General features: G+C 37.8%; 2 protein-coding genes across 2 annotated transcripts in view; one reads left to right on the top strand and one right to left on the bottom strand.

Annotated features, from left to right (window-relative positions):
• Window positions 1-649: 649 nt before the first annotated feature.
• Window positions 650-4,055, bottom strand: tmed5 (transmembrane p24 trafficking protein 5). The gene is made up of 4 exons (XM_072439034.1): window positions 3,747-4,055; window positions 3,230-3,327; window positions 2,691-2,865; window positions 650-1,502 (listed from the first exon to the last, which is right to left on the bottom strand). The coding sequence occupies exons 1-4, from the start codon at window positions 3,933-3,935 to the stop codon at window positions 1,284-1,286; spliced, it is 681 nt and encodes a 226-aa protein (XP_072295135.1). The 5' UTR covers window positions 3,936-4,055; the 3' UTR covers window positions 650-1,283.
• Window positions 4,056-4,878: 823 nt separating this feature from the next.
• suco (SUN domain containing ossification factor) overlaps window positions 4,879-14,915 on the top strand; it is a 29,998-nt gene continuing 19,961 nt past the window's right edge. Inside the window, exon 1 of the mRNA XM_072439253.1 lies at window positions 4,879-5,163. Coding sequence (XP_072295354.1) covers window positions 5,111-5,163 — 53 coding nt within the window. The 5' untranslated portion in view covers window positions 4,879-5,110. The remainder of the gene's footprint in view (window positions 5,164-14,915) is intronic.

Here is a 14,915-nt window from a genome sequence, read left to right on the forward strand (position 1 = left end):
TTAAGATCCCCGTCCTCCGTCCTCTGCTTCAGAAGACTGGCCTTGAGTGTGTCGTTATAAAGATTATAAAGCCCCTTTCAATTCAAAACAAGGAAAGCCCTGGTTCACAAGTACAAACAAGTTAATTCAATTACACACATTTAGGAAAAGTCTTAATCATTTAATTTACACAATTTATCATGACAAGACATGAGCTGAATAAATATGTGGTCACTGTCTTTCTTCCTCGTGAAATATGACCTCATAAAAGACATTAGTATAGCAGATGATTCAGAATGACAGATGGTAGTAAAAAAAACCTGCAATTTTAGAAAAACAACAAAGTTCTTGATCAAACAGGCTTAAACAAAAATACTGCACTTTACCACAGTCAAAAATGCTCTTTTGCATAGTACATGCACAAACTCATGTGACATTTCAATAGAGAATGTCCAAAAGAATGACAGCAGGGGCCCTCAGCCAGGACTAAAAGGGATCAAACGGGAAACCCAGTAAACGTCAATAGCAGTCTGTATGAAACCAAGCAACTACACGAAATACACCCAACTTTATATACAAATACAAATTTCATGTTGTTTGATAGGCAGTGCAGACCATTTTGTATTATTGGCATAACAGAGAGACCAAGACACTTTAAATTACATAAAAAAAACTAAACCATACTAAGGCAATGAATGGCATGTGCATATTGTAATAAACTGAACAGTGCACATGTGTAATAGTGATAATGACCTCCCAGGTATCCATATGATAGAAATAGCATGTTGTCACCAGAGAGTATGGCAGACATCTTCACATAGTAGGTGGCTGTAACCAGACACCTGTTAGCAGCCATGAGAGTAGCAAAGTCCACTCAAGTTTAGCCAAAGAAATTAGAGCAATCGCCATTACATTAATTAATTTGGCGGCTGTAATGTAAAAATGGCTCATAACAGGACTTGGCATCATCTTCATTTCATACTTCAGTCCTAATGGACATGAAGCTACTCCAGATGTAACCCTGAAGGCATCTTCACAAGAGAGAAAACAATTACACCTGCCATAGACTACCTAACTCTGTTATTTAAATATTTGGCCAGCAGTTAGTTATTTGAAAATAGTATAATAAACTTTGTGTCAGTTTTACCAACTGTAACAGTCCATCAAAACGAATTGCATATCCCTATCCCCAACAATATTGTTCAATAGGCTATTTTTTTTTTCTTATTTGTGCTTTTTTCAACCATGACAGGCTAAATATATTAGAGGCAAAGTATGTTTTTTGCAATCTAGTAAGAAAGACGTTATGTGCGAATTTTTCTTTTGTCTTCAAACAGTGAGCGCACAAGGTACACTTGAATCGCTGATACAATCATCATGATAATGAGATTGGTTGTAGACCAAAAGTTCACTCGCTCAAAGTTACTTTCTTGGAGGTTCCTGTCACGGGCCTCAAAGGCCTTCAGCACAGTCTGAATATGAACACTTTTGGACAATCGAGCCTTCACGTTGTTGATTGTGTCCTGAAACAGAAAAGGAAAGGCTATGAAAGAAACGAGGCTTAAAGCACTCTCCACCAACTTTATATGTGTGTATTATCAGGAAATAAGCAGTATTATAGTTTATGAGGGGCAGGGCAACATGGCAAAAAACAAGGATTGATCACAATTTGAAAAAATATAATTATTATAGTATATATATAATTATAGATAATAATAATAATAATAATAATAATAATAATAATAATAATAATAATAATAATAATAATAATAATAATAATAATATAGTATTGATTCATATGAACCATGATACACTGTTTGGCGATATTAGATATAGTTGATAGATAGATTTGAGCCCCTGCCTGAGGGCAGAAGGCCACTCCCCTCAGGCAGGAGGCCACTCCCCTCAGGCAGGAGGCCACTCCCCTCAGGCAGGAGGCCACTCCCCTCAGGCAGGAGGCCACTCCCCTCAGGCAGGAAGCTACGGTCCATCCGCACCAGAACCGCACCAGAACAGTTTCTTTCCCTCTAACATTGGACTTATGAACTTAGCACCTGCCATTTTAACTATTATTCAAACCAAGAACCATTCATTGCACGGTTCACTTTTGCACTACTCTGACCAACTGTAACTTTTATATATTCAAAACAGTTTGTTTTTATTTTAGTTGTAAATTCAAAATTTGTATGCATGTCCTTTTTAAAATATATTTATGATTAACATAAGGGCTGCAGCTAACGTTATTTCAGTAGTCGACTAGTCAAACAATTATTTATATTGTTTCTGAAGGTTTCTATCTAGAGTAATATTCACAAATATTGTGTTTTACTGAGGAAATCTGAAATCGTATATATATTATTTTTTGACATTTTTATTGAATAATGTCTTTGCTGGTATTGTCCAGATTATGATGTCAAAATACAATTGGTGGTATCATTTTATGGTCAACAATTAATCTTTGCAACTCTAATTGGCATAAAGCCCGATACAGTGGTCTTTGATCAATGGTGAAAGATATTGGCTGATTTAACAATTGCAAACTGAAAATACATGGGTTGTATTGTGGACACACCCAGAAATACTTCACTGACAAAGCACTTTTCAAAATAGTCACGTCAAGCATCATTATACTGTTTCGTAGTATTTAGAGTGGGTAATTTGTATGAATAAACATACTTTTAAATAAGTAAATCTACAAAAGCAAAGCTCACCATGATGTCCTCCAGCTTCATGTCCAGCATGTCTGTTCCGTGGACGTACTCCTTCCAGTCATCTTCATCATTGTCCATGTTGTCGAGGATTAGTTCAAAGAAGACAGTCTTCTCAGAGACTGCACTGAATGTGTTGTCAAAGCAGAACATGTAGTCTCCATCCTCAGTCTCAACACTAAAGAAACACCATAAAGAAGGAGGACTCAATTTAAAAGCAGAAGATTGAGGTCTAGAGAATAAAGTATCTAGACCTCAGTCTTCTGTATTAGACGGCGATGTCCTCCGTCTAATACGTACAACTGCAGCGGTAATGTAACACTTGGATACCAACCGCCATAAAACACAGGAGAAGGAGAAGGATTACTATTATATTATTGGAAAAAACTAATGAAGTCTTAAAGAGTGAAGTGTAAAGAATGAAGTCTGAAGAATAAAGTCTAAATACAGTAGGTGGCAGTAATGTAACACTTGGATACCAACCACCACAAAACACCAAAGAAGAAGAAGAAGAAGGACAGCACACCATCAAACTTACTTACGTGTGCACTCCATCCGATTTGTGGTAATCGTTGAACAATACTTGACCTGTAGGTGAGGTGATGTAGAAATCCACATCCAGACCTGCCCCATCCAACACCTGAGAGAAGTGGGTGAACAAGTCGGTGTGGTCAACCCTGTATTTTGTACAAGTGTTTTTATTTCTGTAAATGTTTCTTCTGAAAGACAATACTCTCACACATGACACATTTCTAAAAGGATGAACGCATACCAGCTGCGTTGTGAGTTTTCTATAAGTACTACTCATCCAATACTCCTGACTTATAACTCACTAAACAGGTTCCCTATTGTGCATTAGCTTCAATACTGATATTACTGTCAGAGATTCATATTTCTGTGGCTATGAAACCATCATTTTGATCGAAGGAAGGGTTTGTCAAAATCATCTGAAAAATGGTTATTATATGTGAATAATTATGCAAATGTACATACACAATCTAGTAAGTTGTGGGTTTTTTTTACCCTTCAATCATATCTGACAATTAACCGATTAATCACCTGGTATTCAATTTCCAGAGAAGCTTCATTCTTCATGGTCTGGAAGAAACACTCTTTTTGACCAGGGGGAAGAGTGATCGTGAAGTCACTGTCCATGGACTGTGAGAAGGCAGCCAACGCCGCAAACTTCTCCAACACTAAAACAAACAGCACGAGCAAAACATGAAAACTGCCCCTTGATGTCTCCATTGTAAATACGTGTGACCAAAAGTATATAAAAGTCCGAAAATACTGCAAAAAATAACTAAAAAGATTCACAGACAGATCACATTTGACAAACTTCTCTTCTAAAATGTTCTTCTCACATTGAACTACAGAAGCGACCGTCAGAGGACGGAGGACCCCGCCTGTCGTAAATAAACCAGAAGCAAAGAATATTCTGATTAAACACGATTATTTGTTCAGTAAGGTATTGATAATATTATTGGCATATATTGCAATGTAGGTGAAACAAATATTTCAATATTATTGTACAGGCATTTAAAAACGACCTTTTCTAAATGCCTTGTGGGAGATGTAGTTTTGAACGTGCCAGTAAAGAGAAACAGAAAATATTGGGGGGAGCTACAGAACGTTTTTAATCAAAACGCTCTGTATAAAACCTTTTATACATGTTATTTATGTAGATAAAACGCCAGTTATTCATTCATAAAAGTCGAATCATAAACATAAAATAGTTTGCTATTCTCATTACTCATATAAAAGCTAACTACCCATGTAGGATTTTAACATATCACCTATAGTTTTGTTTTTACTACATAAAGGTAATAATAACCAATGGTCATTTTAGTTAGTTAGTGTCCTTGGCAAAAAGTACACAGTGTTCTGATTCTTCTTGCTACTCATAGACTGTTCTACTCCACTTAAACGTTATACTTCCGCAAAACATTTGTATTCAGACGCCAGGATCACATGGTTTCGCATTAATATCTAGTATTGCGTTATTTGAGCATTAACTTGTCATAAAAGAGCTGACGCGTCTCGTTCGAACGTCATCAACTCATCTTTGACCTCAGGGGGCGGAACTTTCTTTAAGACCTTTCGGTAAAGTCTTCTCTGATTGGCTTACTCACCTGAAAACCGCAATTTGATTGGTCGGATGTGAGCAGGGGTTGAACGTACTGAGAGCCAGCTTCCCGTCAACAGCAGTAGCAACCGAAGCAGCAGGAAGACGCGGACAACGGGTCCGTACAATGAACACTGACACATTTTAAGTGTACGCTTTACCCCCCCAAAAAAAGAGTTTCGCACATTTGTAACAAACTCGCTGCTCCGCTAACTGAACTGCTGTACTGGTGTTTTGTGACGGGGTGAAAAGAAGAACATCACCAAAGAGCGAGGATGTTTGTCCCCGCGGGAAGATAATGAAGAGGCTGCGTGTTGTGCTGGTGTGCCTCATTGTAGCTCTCCTGTGCTGGTAAGAGTGACACATTTTCACTTTGACATGATTACTCGTGATGTGTCAGACCTGTCACTGCTGTTAAAACACAGAAAACGAATGGCGTTTTCAGATGGCACCAAGGCAACCCTCATCGTGTGCGCGCCTCCATCCCTCATCAGTATTCACCAGTGTAGCAGCATGCTAGAGCTAACAGGTTCAGACAATGCATTCACACGCATGTTGAGGTGTTCCTTACGGTTAAGATACGATTTGATGTATTGTTTTGTGGTACAAACCTGAATGGACTAAAGAGCCCACCTTTTGGTTAGTCACTAATTGATTAAGATAACCAGCTGTTGAGAAGAAGGAAGCTAACCAGTGTGTGGGTGGCACAAGTACATTGCTGTTGACTACACATAAGCTGTGGGTTTCATTTATTTATTTATTTATAATCTTGTGTTACATTTTGTTCACAAAACACAAGAGAGAAAGGGGTCTAATTGAAAACGTTGTTGTAGTTTGTAGCCCATCACTTCTCCTGAGGCTTTTCAGACAACTTGAACAGCTGTTAAATTATACTGATGATTATAGATAAAATATCAAAGTCCTTTTGAAGACATATTTTTAAAATCAATATCAAGTCTTGTTGGTCTATTTAAATATCTATTTTAAATCTATTAGCATTTGCTTTCATCTAGCTAGAAGTCAAAGTGTACACGTTTGTAAAAACATATATTAGTTTCATAGAAATGTGTATTTGTAGTGTTTCTTGTGTTATCCAAAACATCCATAAATATTTAACAATAATAGTGCTGCTAACACAGCATGAGTTGTGCTTTTTGCATTTTAAACTGCCAGGTGCAGTGGGCTTTGCTCCATGGTAACGGCTGCAGAGAGGTGTGTTTCTGGCATTTAAAAACCTTGGTAGGCACAATGACCATGCAGGAACACCAACAAGTTCATTACAAATGCAAGGCCATTTTAGTATGCTACTGTCAGCTTCTCACTGCCTCGTGCCAACTCTTTCACATCCCAGTGGGAATAGATATGAGCGTGTTAACTATTAAAAAACATTGTAAGCAGCGTTTCAGTTTTCCTCATTACATTTGCTTACATGCAGTGACATTGTCATCTTAGCAATATTCAACCTATTTATTACTGTCGTTTTCCCCGTCATTCCCAGATCCTGTTAGCGTCAAACTTGCATTCAGTTTGTGTCATGTTAAACATTCATTCATGGAGTGTGTGGTGGGTCTACATCAGGCATGTCCAAACTAGGGCCCGGGGGCCAAATGCGGCCCTCAGACCAATTTTGTTGGCCCTCCAGCTTCCTGCTATGTTGGCCCAAACAACAAAAAGTAGTATTTTTTACTGTGAAATTGGGAACATTCAGGCATATTGATGTTATACAAACCTAATATTAATGCTATAAATTAATTGCTCATCGCAATTACGTCAAATGCAAAATTTTGAATGATTCACTTTGTCATTCAACAAATTCGACGTTGTCAGGTTGTTTGTGGCCCTCTGCCCCGTTTAAGTGTCAAAATGCGGCCCTTGGTGAAAAAAGTTCTGACTCCCCTGGTCTACATGATGTTGATTTTCTAAAATATAAAGAAAAATCCCAATCCAAACCATCAAACCATGCTGAAAATCCAAATCAAGTCATTGTGAAGATGATTAAATCAAAACCAAATATGGCTTACGTTCATTGACAAAAATATTCCATCATGAAAAGTTTGAGTATTTGGTATGTGACATCTTCAGAAGAATTGAATCAACCTTTTTAGAGGAACTAAAGGGCATTTCGTCATGTCTTTGTTTATAGTCCTATTAGTTTGATACTCAAGCTTAGTATTATTATGTAACCCGATTAGCACGTGTAAGATTTCTCTGCTGTCCATGGACCTGCTAGAGCTTTTGAATTCCAACTCTATTATGTTGCAGACCGTCTTCAAACCGTATTAACTCAATAATGTTTCTGTTCGGGTGCAGGTTGCTCACTGCTGCCCGCTGAGTCAGGCATTTTCACCTCTCAGTCATCATTATTTAATTAACGGATGGTGACGTGAATAGACCTGCTTTAGGCTGCAGTGGTATATTTGATCTTTGTGTAATGAGTTGTTTTCGTGCAACATTGCTTTGCTCGGACAAGTAGAAGGTAATTTGTAATCGGTCTGTACTGCAAGTCATGGGAGACATGAGAAAGTTGTTCTTTGCACACAGCTAATAGACCAGTTGCTATAGGATCCACATACTCTTAAAGAAGTACGTGTCCAGCCCATGTCGTAAAGGTCCCCTTTATGTTGGGCTTGTTACATAAGAACTTCCTCCTTGTTCCCATCTCTGCATCAGTTTACATTGGCCTTACTAACATTCCCCTACTAAATATCCCGAGCACTCTCTTTGGCACCTTTACCAAGCACTTCAAGATACCGACAGATCTACAGACCCAGCTTTAGAGGAGTCTTCCTCCTAGTTTTGCTAATGTGACAGAGGTTTGCTCAGGCTTCTTTGTGGTGCAATGGTTCTTATTAACTAAATGCAATATTTTATTAATCCATCCTGTTTGGACGTCTTTAATGTAGGGCTGGGTGATATTGATGTAACAGTCAGATGTTTTTTGCAACCCAGAGGAAGTGTAATCACATGTGGCACTTTTCAAAAACTTACACTGCAAGTTTTATACTTTTCTTTCAAGTCCTATTTTTTTTACCCATCTTATTTTGTCTCTACATTGTGTAGAAGACAGCACTCTGCCCACCTCTTTAACAACCAAAACATATTTTCCCTTGGGCTCTATAGATCCTCATTATGACCCCTCTCATGTTTTTGATCAGATCTGTGTCACTGGTTGTTTTTCCGTGCATTAGCCCTGTGCTGACCTGGCGCCCTGTCCACGGTGCACCTTGGGTGAACACAACACACAGTAAATATATTGAAGCTGCGCCCACTTCTCACCCAGTGCCAGCTGTTGTAGGCTCCAGCGTGTAACTTCTACACGTTGATAAATGGATATAGAAGTGGGTGAATGATTTACAGATGTCTTTACCTTCATATTTACTTATACATTGATTGACACACAGTACCACCCAGGGTAAAGGTTGCCTGTGTAGCACATAATGTACAGAAGAGAAGTATTTAGAATTGGAGTCGTTTTTCAAATGATTTTACTTGCGTCTTCACATAGTCTGAATAAAATAAACATAGCTTTTGACCTTCTTGTAAAAATGTGTACATTCACTGTTTCTTTCAGTTAACCCATAGGTCTCAGGATAGTAACATTTCAAACATTTGAGGCAAATGCTTGATATCCCAATTCGACACCACAATGATAATAAACATTTTAAAAATTCCAATCCAACTTTGGACCAATCTTGTCTCAATACTAGTTTTAGTATCTGGTTTTCAATGCTTTTGACAAACCTACGACAGATGTGCTTCTTCGATTTAGATTGACTGACATTGTGTGTCTGTTTTAAAAGTGTAAATGTGTGAGTATTTTTTGTTTTTTTACATCATTCGTCATCTGTTGAGTTCTATTACCTGGTTCTCTGAAAAATATCACTCCAGACTGCTCTTGTTTTCTGTGAGCTTTGAGATGACCAGCCCTTCCAAAAGAACATTGTTTCTGCCCTCTGCGCACGGACAAAATACTACACAAACACCTACTTGCTGTGTTGTTTTTCTGCATGAATACTCGTTTAATACGCTGCACTTTTTAATAAAGTCACACAGGATTTTTCCCTGCTTGTTTTGCTGCATGTTCAGTCAGTCTCTCATATGAATTAAGGATATCCCAGTATGAACTCTGCTCTTCTGCCTCCAGCAGCTTATAGCATGATTTAAATTCCTGAGCGTTGCAATGTGTAGGGGTGCACGGTGGCAAAGGCGGTTAGCGCTCTTGCCTCCCAGATTGTGGGTTCGATTCCCGGACCAGACCAACATCACATGATGTTCAACATCACAACTCTCTCTGGGTGGAGTCTGCATGTTCTCCCCGTGTTACCGTGGGTTCTCTCCGGGTTCTCCGGCTTCCTCCCACCGTCCAAAGACATGCATGTGTCAGGCAAAATTGGTGACTCTAAATTGGCCCTAGTGAATGAATGTGAGCGTGAACTGTCTGTAATGTCTATGTCTCTGTGTTGGCCACTGTCCAGGGTGTACCCCGCCTAAGGCCCGAAGTCACTGGGATAGGCTTCAGTCACCCGTGACCCCGAAAGGGAACAAGCGGTAGAAAATGGATGGATGGATGGATGCAATGTGTAGGACTTGTTTCGGATCTGGTTCCTCTTTGATTTTCCATGTTACTGACAGTGATGACAGCATGAGCAGCACTTATATAATGTGGTTCTGGGAAGTGGTTGGCCTGTATCGATAGTTGAAAAGTGTCCAGAATGCCTCAGGAGCAGTTGCTGATTGTCATCGTTATGACTAACCTAGGTGTGGAGCTGTGTCGGTTAATTCTAATGCTGTTGATTGACTTTTGTTTTTGAATTTTTGCTTTCATGTGCTGCTAAGCTCTTGATACTTTTTGTTTTTTTAATTTTTGCTTTCATGCGCTGCTAAGCTCTTGATATGAAAATACAGTGGGTGTTATTATGTAAAACATCTTTGTCTTGAATCACTGTTGGTTACACTAGTTGTAGCACATGTTAGCTGATCCAAAAGTTGCTTGCATTGTCCCGGTCGCACAGAAAAGACACTATTTCGCTTTCCTGAAAATGTTGCTCCCCTCCCCCTTCGCTGCTCCGCTTGAGCTTTTGCAGACACTCTTACTGCTTCTTGCTTTGTGCGAATAACGGCTCCATGCATCTATACATTGGCGGTATTTCTCTGTTATAATTAAGTTTGACTTCTAAGCAACAGTGTTCATGTTTTGAAATGCATACGCCGGGCAATGCACAGGAGCTTGTTGATAGCCGACACAGACATCCTAAAGAACATTGTGTACTGTTGCTACATGGGCTCGTTTCTGACACACTCTGAACCACATTAGTTGTATTATAGCTACGTTGTTTATGTTCTAACTAATTGAATCTTCTACATAAAAGGGTAAAAAAATGACAGCATAACTTGGATAGTGTATTTTTTGATGGTCACTGTTGCCTTGTCTTTATAGGTTGAAGCACGTCACTGTTTACACTGTACGATCTCTAGTAAAAGTCAACGTTTCCCCGCCTCGCAGCACATGGGAACATGGTGTCCTGAGGAGTAGTTTGACCAATGAGGAGTGCGCGTGTGTTGTAGTATGGACTCCCACTCCCACTTTACCTAGAAAGTGGCAAGTCCCTTCTCAAAGTACATTATATCAGATGGCTGCGTCCTTTGCCCCCTTTTGTCCGACCCATTGTCCCCGCTGCTGTTTATGATGTCATTTACCCAAAGCCTGTTTGATCCCGGTCGGACTCGGGTAACGCTGTACACTGGCGCTGCTTTTGATGTAATGTGTCTATTGTTGGCTATACCCAGATATTAAAATTATAATTGAAACTATATACTGATTTGAGAAAGTAGCAGTACTGAATGGTCTATATCACATGGTAATATTATCAATGCTCTTTAATTTTTTTTCTCAAGTAAACGGTATTGTATGAACATTAACTAATCGTCACTGGTTAACTATTACAACTATCAAAATATGACCAGACTAAACAGACTCTAAAACATGCCAGAAATTACCCTATATAACAAAAACAGTGGGATTATTTAATAAAAAATATAAAATATATATATATATATATATATATATATATATATATATATATATATATATATATATATATATATATATATATATATATATATATATATATATATATATATATATATATATATATATATATATATATATATATATTACATATATATATATATATATATATTACATATATATATATATATATATATATATATATATATATATATATATATATATATTACATTTATTTTATTTTTTATAGAATATTCTCTAAATAGAAACTTTTGGTTTCCATATTGATACCAGATTGTATACTGTATGAATTGTGCGCTACAAACCACTTGGTCATTCGGGAACACGCGTACATTTCTTAAAATAATTCTACAAATGTTGTCACCACTTTTATTAATCTTTGTTTCACAGTGTGAAAGTAAATTTACATCAGGACTCTGTCACACCACATTGTATCACTACTTAGTTGGTATTATTTGACAATCTACTTAAGACACAACACTTGGATGAAAAAAATCGATTAGTTACTGTAAGTGATAATAAAGGTTGTCAATCACATTACATCACTTCCGTGAAACAAAGCCACAAATGGACTAACATATTTATCTTGTGTGTTTTTAATGGTGAAAGTTGGAGATTGTCAAATGAACCACATGCATTTAGTTACCTGCCACTTGGCCAAAGCATTTTCCAGTAGAATACTTTTGGAAGTTTAAATGGTTATGTTCTCCTTGACTGGCGTTCACAGGCGCCGCAGTGTTTCTTGGTGACTCGGTTTGGAGAGTGACCTGTTTTCAAATGGAGGCGTGTCTGTTCCTTCAATATCTGAGAGAAGGCCCGCTTTGTAAACGCACAACTTACGTCACATCCCTAAATAGGTGAACAAATAGTGTGTTTAAATATTTAGAGTAGGAGTGTTATGTCTACACTGACTTTTATGCTCATTTAAAACACAAACGGGTGGTATTTAATCCATTTCAGAAGAACCAGGATGTACTTTTCTATGTGTGCTAAGCCGTGGTGTTGTCATTTTAGTTGAATTACGGACAATAAAGCTCAGTGTCCTATTATGCTTTTCTGTTGCCTAGTATTAAATTATAACATCTGTATCTTATTATTTTACATTTTGTTCATTGCAAACATAATTATTTGATCATAAACAACTTGATAATAAAAATGGAACCATTAACTTCCTCTTCAAAACTACACTTTGTATGGCCCATCATTTTTGGAATAATTGCAAGTAAGTAGTACATTGGAGTGGACGTGGGATAAGAGCAGGTGAAAACCAACATTTTCAGAGAATATACTTTATTGTCGAGTTAAGAACTAAAACTCAAGCAGCAATAGAAAACAGCAGTCACTAAATGGAGAAAGGACATGGTGGTTGTCGAGCCTCAAATGCAGGAGTCGTGACAATTACACAAACGAACGCGCACGAATCATCAAAATACAACTTTGAGTCAGTTAACCATAACGTGGTTGAAAGCTTATAAAAGTTGAATCTTTGAACCTTGTAAAAAAAGAAGCTAAAGGCAGTGAAGTGTTGACAGCACCTGTTTGGTTATTTGAATAATTTCAGTTGCCTGAAGCTGGAAGCTACGCCTGATGTATAGGAACTATAACTGAGTTTACATACATTTTTCTACAGCTTTAGTTTACAGAAGAGAAGGAAAGCGTGAGTCACCAATTTCAAAATGCCTCTAGCCTTGAAGGCGTGTGGGGGGGGGGCAGGAACCTCGACTTATCACTAAGCAACCTATAGTCACGCTTGGAGGCAACTTCACAAACAGCAACTGGCTTTACAACATTGTGTGGTGACTTAAAAGCTGTTTACTATAGTATATGTGTTTGTGCAGGTTTTAGGGTGTGTAGAATCGGTCCGTTCTGGCCTGAAGATGCACCAGGAAGATTCAGAGGAACAGAAGGATAACATTTCTATTATATTTGTGACTACTTCCATCATATCTGTTTGAATGTAAGCAGGTGATCAGAAAGATATTGGAAGCACACTCAAATATAGCAAGTTTCCCCATCAACACTTTCGAAATGTTTTGGTGCTAGGTTTGTGTTTTTTTTTTTTTTTTTTTTTAAACTCAAAAATACCTTTTTTAGTTATTTGCTGAGTTACATTTTATTACATTTTTGTACTTTGTTGCTGACATGACTGCGGTAATTGGTTTGATCTTCATTCCTAGGAGTTAAATATTTGTCTAGTTTAGTCAATCACTCACTCAGTGCTCCAAATTTGAAGATTTAAGTCAACACTGGCAGGGGGAGACATTTTTGTGTTTTTACCATGCGCAAAGATAATTTTGTCGCAATACTAACACTTCAAACCCTATTTTGAAATTAAAGAATGGACTCGATACTCAATACCAGTTTATATCAAACAATAGTATTAAAAATCCTTTTTTCAAACAAACGAGGCTCAAGATCATTCTAAAACTGTTCAGGAAAGGTCAAATTTTGTCCTGTTATTGCATTTTGTTTTATATATTTAGTATTAGTACAGGAAAGAGTTTCAATACTAGTCTTGGCCTCGATAGCATCTCCATTTTGATACTTTTAACAACCCAAACACAAACGTACTAATAAGACCTGGAACTCTTAAAGAAACTGAAGAAAGTGGGTTTGATCGGACGTTCCTCTAGTTCTACTTTCGCCATCGTTTGAACACTAAATGATATTACTGTACGGCTTAAAAGTTGCAAATAACGTGATGCATCATGACGTTCTCTTAACTCGTCGCTCGCTTGCCCTCAGCTCACAGGCTGACGTGTTCTTCAGTGTTTGTGTGAGGCAGATGCAGTGGCCTAGTTTCACAGACGAGTCCTGGCACATCTCCCTGGCCCGGGCCACGTGGAGCTCCTCTGCTCAGATACTCGTCACCTCCTGCTGCTCCGTCTGCACACTCGGCCTCACAACTTCCACAACTGTTCAATGCATGTTTATTTACCGGACATAACTACAGGCTTTAAAGGACATTTCAATTACGTCCACGATATTCAGTTCATTGTATATTTTGTTTAAATTTCATAAAGTTTAATGTTGGTGTAATCCCTCATTCGTCCGGAGTGTTCCATTGTAGAAAAATATTCAGTTGTAGTCATCTGGAAACTTTAGGGTTGGCTTGATTCGCAGATTGAGAATGACCCTCGGATGACGAAATGTTTTGTTTTTTTTCAAAAAAAAAGAAGAAAAAAACAGAGTCCAGATGACTACAACTGAATCTTTTTCTACATAAAGGTTGATGACGACTCCATGTGACTTGGTTTAAACTCTTGCTTCAAAATATCAATATCGTGACACACTTCTTGGCAATACACATATCGATACAGACGTGCAATTCATGATAAATTGCTAAGTTAAACCATTTGTGACTGCTGCACATTCAAAGGACAGTTATATTCTTAAGAGAACAGTGTGAATAGGAAATTCCAATGCATTTTGTTACTCTACATAACATCAATTTTGTAAACTTTTTAACAATGGTTTTTAACAGATATCCATGTATCAAGGTTACCAAGGTACTTGGCAATAATCGGTACTAGGCCCTAAATGTGGTGTAAACTATAACGCAATAGTTTCAAATCGGTGTAATCCCTCATTCATCCAGGAGGGTTCCATCGTAGAAAAAGATTCAGTTGTAGTCTTCTGGACTTCTGGTTCGACTTTTCATCAGCATTCATCCAGGAGGGTTCCATCGTAGAAAAAGATTCAGTTGTAGTCTTCTGGACTTCTGGTTCGACTTTTCATCAGAAGTCACTCAATCTGCGTCCTAATTTTACATTGAGGGTGTTGAATGACACAACTTCCACCTCATCCACACGTGGGTCATTTTAATAGCGTAATATAATCGTAGTTACATAGTAGGGCAAGCATAGTAGCGATCAAACATGAATTGTTTCCTGTTGACATATAAAGTAATCAAGATAAACCCTGCTATCTCCATTTAACACTGCTGTGAAAGTAAATACTCGGACGTCACTGTGTTTGCAGTTTGGGCTAGTAAAGTAAACATAAATAATGCCGTGTCATTTCTGTTTGCCTAAAAAAAAGGGTAGTCAAATGT

This window comes from Eucyclogobius newberryi, unplaced genomic scaffold (genome assembly GCF_026437365.1).
Source record: "Eucyclogobius newberryi isolate DKJ021-1_F unplaced genomic scaffold, fEucNew1.0.hap1 SCAF_9, whole genome shotgun sequence".
Taxonomy (NCBI): domain Eukaryota; kingdom Metazoa; phylum Chordata; class Actinopteri; order Gobiiformes; family Gobiidae; genus Eucyclogobius; species Eucyclogobius newberryi.

Excerpts from the sequence above, each read along its gene's own strand:
- tmed5 (XM_072439034.1), bottom strand. The coding sequence starts at position 3,935 with ATGGAGACATCAAGGGGCAGTTTTCATGTTTTGCTCGTGCTGTTTGTT. Across the intron at positions 2,866-3,229 it reads AAATCGGATGGAGTGCACAC|TGTTGAGACTGAGGATGGAG; the intron begins GTAAGTAAGTTT and ends GTGTTTCTTTAG. Across the intron at positions 1,503-2,690 it reads TGAAGCTGGAGGACATCATG|GACACAATCAACAACGTGAA; the intron begins GTGAGCTTTGCT and ends TTTCTGTTTCAG.